This window comes from Papaver somniferum, chromosome 4, assembly GCF_003573695.1.
Source record: "Papaver somniferum cultivar HN1 chromosome 4, ASM357369v1, whole genome shotgun sequence".
Classification (NCBI taxonomy): Eukaryota; Viridiplantae; Streptophyta; class Magnoliopsida; order Ranunculales; family Papaveraceae; genus Papaver; species Papaver somniferum.
The window spans coordinates 138,173,557-138,180,506 of NC_039361.1; the positions used below are offsets into that span (position 1 = coordinate 138,173,557).

The 6,950-nt window shown below is 34.4% G+C and overlaps 1 protein-coding gene across 1 annotated transcript; it reads right to left on the minus strand.

Moving 5' to 3' along the window:
• Positions 1-2,969: 2,969 nt before the first annotated feature.
• LOC113274305 (protein TIFY 9-like) lies at positions 2,970-5,282 on the minus strand. Its single transcript, XM_026523727.1, has 4 exons — positions 4,958-5,282; positions 4,394-4,843; positions 4,227-4,284; positions 2,970-3,408 (listed from the first exon to the last, which is right to left on the minus strand). The coding sequence occupies exons 1-4, from the start codon at positions 5,067-5,069 to the stop codon at positions 3,303-3,305; spliced, it is 726 nt and encodes a 241-aa protein (XP_026379512.1). The 5' UTR covers positions 5,070-5,282; the 3' UTR covers positions 2,970-3,302.
• Positions 5,283-6,950: the final 1,668 nt, after the last annotated feature.

Below are 6,950 nucleotides of genomic sequence, written 5' to 3' on the forward strand. Positions count from 1 at the left end.
AGCTGAAGTACAAAGTGGAAGGCTGAAGTACAGTGGTTGCAGTTCAAACTGGTAGCGAAGATGGATCTGAAATGACTCAGGTGGAAGAATGGAGTATCAGCTATGGCTTGCTGCGGATGTTTGAGATTGCAGATGATGGAGGCTGAGGCGAAATGGATTTTGGTTGGTGGATTGGCTGGATAGGTTGTGCAGGGAAGCAAAGAACTGGCCAGAATTGGTCTGAGAATTGTATGAAAATAGAGGAAACTCTGTCAGACTTTTATCCTGCCGAGTCGACTTAGTGATTCTCGACCCAACTCACCTGACCCGGGTTGACACAGAGAAGGGCTTGGGCTTATCTTGACTGGGCTTGGTTATCACTGGATTTGGCAATCGAGACATAAAAACAGTGAAGGGTTCCATTCTCGGGAGGATCTTAATCTCTTCTTCTACTTTTGTTCTAGGGTTTAGAAACATGAAACTTCTTTTCATTCTTGTGATGAACACCTTCAACATGAGTACTTAATTTTATTATTGGTTTAAGGAATAAGTTGGATTTCCAAATATGGGTTTTTATGCAATGAATTAGTTTTGTCTACATATTATCGTTTATGATTCACCATTAATAATGTTACATGATTTGAATGTTTGTTTGGTTGAGTCTAGAATCAATCGAGTTTGTTTCATCTCTATTGCTAGATTAGGTTTATCATACGCAAAAGTGATAAATTTCTGATTACAAGTAGCATAATTGTGATTATTGCTTGTAGTGATACATCCTAGTAGTCACAAGTGAGTCATAACCTTTGTTAAATCGGATTAGTGCTTTTACACGTTCGATTGCTTTGATTGGCCTGATTTCATATAACTTAATGCATCTAGGGAATTAAACTTGTTTAGTGCTTTTACACGTTAGGTTGTTCTCTAAGATAGAATTCATATTCGCATATTTTAATGTGTTTGTTGATGACAAGAGGAGATTTGCGGGATATACTTGCGATCAAGGTATCTTAGGGCCTTTGATAAAAGAGAGATTAAATATCAATTCTAGTTATTGTTAAAAAGCATGTTTGTGAATGAAGATGAATCCTTAACCAATATCTTTACATCTTAATTTGTGTGCTTTATTTGCTTTTATTTTAGTTTACTTTTTAAAAATCAGAAAACCGCACATTGGTATTTATAGGAAACCGAAACAAGTTGATAACCTTAGTCCTTTCTGTGGGAACGATCCTTTCTTGCCCTTGCTATATTTATATTTTGAGTAGTAAGAAAGTGTAATTTATTTTTGACGCATACGACAGTGATCACTTGTAGTAAATCGGTTTCGAACCATATCTATTATCAAGTGAATATCTTGAAGTTGTATTGTCTCGACTTTGTCTATAGGTGATCACTTAAGATATTGGACTTATAAGTTTAAACGAAAAGATTGTGGTGTACTTGGGTACCCTCGTCATTCAACTATCTTTAGATTATTGTTCAAATAGAAACTAGTTTTACGCTTCATTAAATTCCAAAATTTAATTAAAATATTGACCATAATTGCATTACATAATACTTAATGAAAGTTAAATCCCTGCATGTGAATCTTGTGGAGTTCATAGCATTTATCATGATTAAACCATCTTCTGTTGTCTTCAACAAATTTGGTATGAGCTCTGATTATTAGTTCTTCGATTGATAACCCACGATGATCCCCTTTTATCATCCACATAATTTGTGTATACTTTATCACTTTGTTATTTATTTATATTATACTTTTGGTAAATCAACATATTTCAATTCATTTAAATCAAAATACTGATTACATGATCGCTCACAAGAATAACAAAAACATCAAAATACAAGATAATTATGCCCCTAATACAATTAAAGATATCAATTACAGGTATATCGCAAAGAGAAAGAGCCATAAACTGTAAAGATACCCAATTTTTGTTTATGTAGTAGGGAAGAATGATGGTATTTTCCGGAATCAATTCCGACCATTTAATCTGATTTTTTTTCTTTTTTGAAAAGAGATGCTCCTAAAAGAAAGGAGTATTTTGCCCATAATCTTGTATAATCAGATGAACCCGGATACCCCAAATCTCTAAGATTAAATAAAGATTCAAAGCGATATCGTTTTGAATGATTGATGTTTTTGAATCGAGAATAGCAAGCCACGATCCAGCCATGAATATTTGAATAAATCGCCCACAAAGCGAAAATACATCGCCCAAAACGGCGAAGAAAAATCGCCCCAAATGGCGAAGAGACAATATGCCAAAAGACATAAAAATATTAGAAAGCATGTTTTATTTGATCCAGCCATGAAGGCTAGAGTTTTTCTTTTTTCTTTTTTGGAAAGAGAAAATGAGAGAGAAGAAGAAGATTTTTTATTTTTTTTTCTTCTCACTTTAACGAGTTTCAAGAACACTCATTTGTTTTTCTTGAATTTACATAATTTAACGTTATAAAATTTTGAAACACTGTGTCCCATAAATTAAAAGTCGTTAGATTGAAATCTCCATCGCTTGCAACTGAAACCCAACACCGAATTAGAAAAACATCTTCTTCTCGAGTGAAGCGAGCAGTTGCCACGTTGTGTGCGGCCACTAGGCATGTCGAAATGAATTTGAAGTTAAGATGGTGTGAGTTGAAATGAATTTGAACTTGGGTATGTATAGAGAAGGAAATTGTAGCCATTAAATGAGAAACCGCAGGGCGATGATCTAGTCAACGAGCGACAATATGACTAGCGCTGGCGCTGAACAGATCAACGAGCGATGTTAAGATCATATACCGATGGACAATCTATCGCTCACTGAAAACTCCATCATGTATACCTATGTGGTATATCTGACACATTGACACATACGTTTACCACTTTGACATATCCGTATACAACCGATGTAAAAGTGGCAAATTTTGCTATTTGGCATGTGTATAAAAACATGCGTGAGCAAGAAAATACGATATTCAAAATTACACTTCAAAAACTTCCAAAAAATAAATTTATATTTCAAAAACATGTAATATGCTTTTATATGAATGAGGTAGCAGACGTTTTCTTAAAACTGTCACCAACAAAAAAAGACCACACCCTCACTAACTAGGTGCCCAAAAACCCCACTAGAATAGTCAAATAAAAAAACCCCACTAGAATAGTCAAATAAAGAACAAGCACCGACTTTATAAATAAACTATCCTAAAGAAAACAAAATGAATATTAATAAAAGGTTGTTAGATAATACTGATTAAGCTAATATATATATAATCCATCCTCGTAAAGACGAGGAAAATGACAACTGCTTGGCCTTCAATGTTTGTAATTTGTATCAAACTTTTGAGGTTGAACCGCCATCACTACCGACTCCGTTGTTCTTTTCTACGAACTTGCTAAGGCTTGGTATGTACGTGTACGGCGAAGCTACCAAACTCAGTCTGCAATATACAAAAGGAAGGCTGAATATTTTTCATCGAAGAAAATGCAGTTTTATTCCATATAGATGGCTCAAGTGAAACTACTATGAAGAATTGTAGTTTCATTTCTTTAGTCAAACTATATGTGCCGAGTGTTTCCTACGAAAGCTAGACTGAAATTGTTTTCCTCCCAAGTCCCGACCCCAAAGGCAAAGTTGGAATCAAATGAAAAATTTTGTGAGATTATTGGAATTGAAATGTAATGAGATGAAATCAAGTCTTTAATTTGGTCAACTTTGAAACCTTATTTCCAAACAAGTGTGCTCGGGGGAGAAAAACTGTACAGTAGGTCTCACGAGTCAAGAGGTGCGTTTCAAGCTTTGAGGCACGAATTTAATACTTTAATCACTAAAGAATTGTCATTTGTGTGACTTGAAAATGAAACTTTTCTTTTTCCAAAAGGGCTCTCTAGCATGACATAAAATGAATTTTTGTAGTTTTTTTTTTTTGTTGGTAATCCAATTTCCGTAGTCTTAATGATATCCTGAGTTTATAAAAAAAATAAAAATAATAAATAAATAAATGATATCCTGAGTCTAAACACCCCAGTGCTAATAATGATTATGGATATTTGTTTGCCTTCTCACTTGGCACACTTTTCATGTTTAAATTAATTCTTTTCTGTAACAAAACTAATGAAAGGAAAACAGAACAGTGTGAAAAACAAATCCTTCTTCACGCTAAAACTGTGAAAAACGCTTCTTTTTCTTTTTCTCTATAGCCTATACAACTATTCACAATTTTGAGAAATTTAAAAAATGACGAAAAAATATATTTACCTCTCTTTTCGTTTTTCAAGAAATCTTTGCAGCGATCTCCTTCTAGCAATTGGCAAATCTATCAGAGAGAGATGAAGAGAAGTTTTGTGTTAGAATACCAACAAATGTGAGAAAAATACCAGCACAGGCTAATTGATCAAGATGGTCGCAACTAATACATTACTAACCTTCGTTGAGTGTATCAAGAATGTTTTTGTGTTCATCCATCGTTGAAGATGAACACAACGTAAAATGATCAACACTAGTTGTAGTAATCTTGGATGAAGATGATGATTGGATCATTCCATTATTCATATTATTCTCAGCAAGTTTCATTAGAAACTCCGCCTTATCACGGGGAACATCAAATACGGACACCTTCCCGTTGTAAAAAATCGTTAATGGAGCTGTTCGTAGTGTTCCAGTTTCAGCCGACGTACATTGCATTTGTTTAGGCATGGCGGGTGGAACCAAAGAGAACAGATTCTCTGACTCGTTTGTCACCTCATCGAAGATTAAAGTAGACGATGATTTTCGCTCCAAATGACCACTGCTATTGCTACTAGTACTTGCAGCTCCGGAGTTAATAACCGTTCTCAACAGCTCCGGATTTAACTTGGAAACTGCGCTTTGCATACCTGTAGCCGCAAATGAAACAGCGATCCATATTAGCAGACGTACAAGATTAATTCAAAATGATTAAAAAAAACACCTATTATTGGCTAGATAAGAGAAAAACAGAGAAAGCAAACCTCGTTGTTGTTGAAGGAATTTCTGGAATTGAGATTTTGACGAAGATAGCGAGGAGGATGAATTTTCTTTCTCTATGCGGAAGAAATCGAGTTCTACTAGAGATTTTGACATGTTTTCTTTTGATACTCTATCGTTTTGGATGCTTATTATGTCTTCTTGATTGTTCTACTATATATATCTACTATATCTATATATATCTGAGAGGACTAAAGTGGGAACTAGCAAAGGTTTTTGAATGATAAAGATCACGAGATTAGTGAGAAGAATTCTATAAATGTGATTGTCTTACCTAATAGTAAGGCTGGTGACAGGCTTTAAATGGAAGAACACGAGAAAGATGAGAAAGACAAAGGGAAAGAGAGAAGAAGTAGGAGTATATATTGTAAATGCTAAAGCAGTGTGACTTGTGGTAGTACTATAAACAAACACAACAAAAGACTATCGAGCAGCAAAGACACATGCAACAACTTACCAAGTCACCAACAACAAAAAGGAAAAGAAAAGTTCAAGTCTTCCACGCGTTTCTTTTAAAATAAACTTTACAAAAACAAAAAACCATTTTACAAAAGTGGGCACGGATTGTTTTAGAGCAAGTCTTATGGTGAAATTCATTCATCTTCCACGCCACCTCAGCATTTTGAATTGTGGATGAAAGTGCAAGTCTAGCGGTGGAGCAATAGAAACGCTATTAAAAATAGTGTTGAAAGCCAATATGGATAGCGTCACGGAAACGCCATTATGAATAGCGCTTGACCACGTCAACGGTCAAAGCGCTAATAACAATAGCGCCGAACGCCATTTCAATAGCGTTGAGCGCTGTTAAGAATAGCGTTTTTTGAGTTATCTTTACAGGAAGAAACACGGGCTCTCTTCATTTCACGTTCTTCAACATCTCACTACTCTTCTTCTTCTCTAAACGAAAAAAACCCCAAATCCCACTCCATTTTTCGATTTCTCCAACAAGAAGGTCACTGAAGCAGTGAGGAAGAAAGTTGGATCATCAAAGAGTCTGATTTGTTTCCTATTTGTAAACAAAGTAAGCATCTTTATCTAATTTGGGAATGAGAGGTTTTAATTTTGAAATTAGGGTTCATTGAGTGCTACTTTTAATTTGAGAATTAGGGGATTTTATTGAGTTCTACTGTTAATTTGAGAATATGTTTCAACCGGGTTCTATAAAAATTTCCCCCAAATTGAAAATTAGGGTTTCAATTCTTGTATTTGGGTTGTTTAGTTGGTTATGTATTGGGTCTAACTCCAACTATGGTTGATTCTTGATGAACATGTACCCTTTTCTTATTCAAAATGAATGATCTTATGACTAAATCATTCACAAACTAGGGATACCTCAATTTCTCAATTTGATTGAGAATCCAAAGAGAGGTTAGTTGATTTGTAAATTCCTTTGTAATTTGAATTTTTTTCATGATTTGATATTGTTTACATAATATTGTTTGTTGAATGACTAATTTGACATGAAACTTAAGGTGACATAGTTTCAAGAGGTTAGAGAACATGAACATACCCTTTGACATGAAATTACCATGAATTAACATGTTTTAGTTTACATTATGTAAACAATTTTAGTGCATTGTGTGACTATATTGTTTTTATTTGATGATTTGTATAGATTATGGATACGAATGTGTATATGATATTGAGTTCAAAGGAATGGGATAAGAAACATGTTGCTACAAGTATAAACCCACTTGCTCAAAACCATGAAATTCAGTTTAGAAGTAATGGGGAGGACCTTGAGGATTTATATAATCGTGTGGTGATTAATGAAAGAACTAGTGAAGTTCTTCGACATTTTGGGGTTGCTAGATTTTTTGAAATTAGAATTAAGAGATGTGATCAAAAACTATCTTATGCAATCATAGAGAGGTAGTGGTATGGCACCAATTCATTTCATTTCCCAAACTTCAAAATAGGTTTCACCCCTTTAGATTTTGTCACTTAACCGGAATTCCTATTGGAAATGGTCGTGAA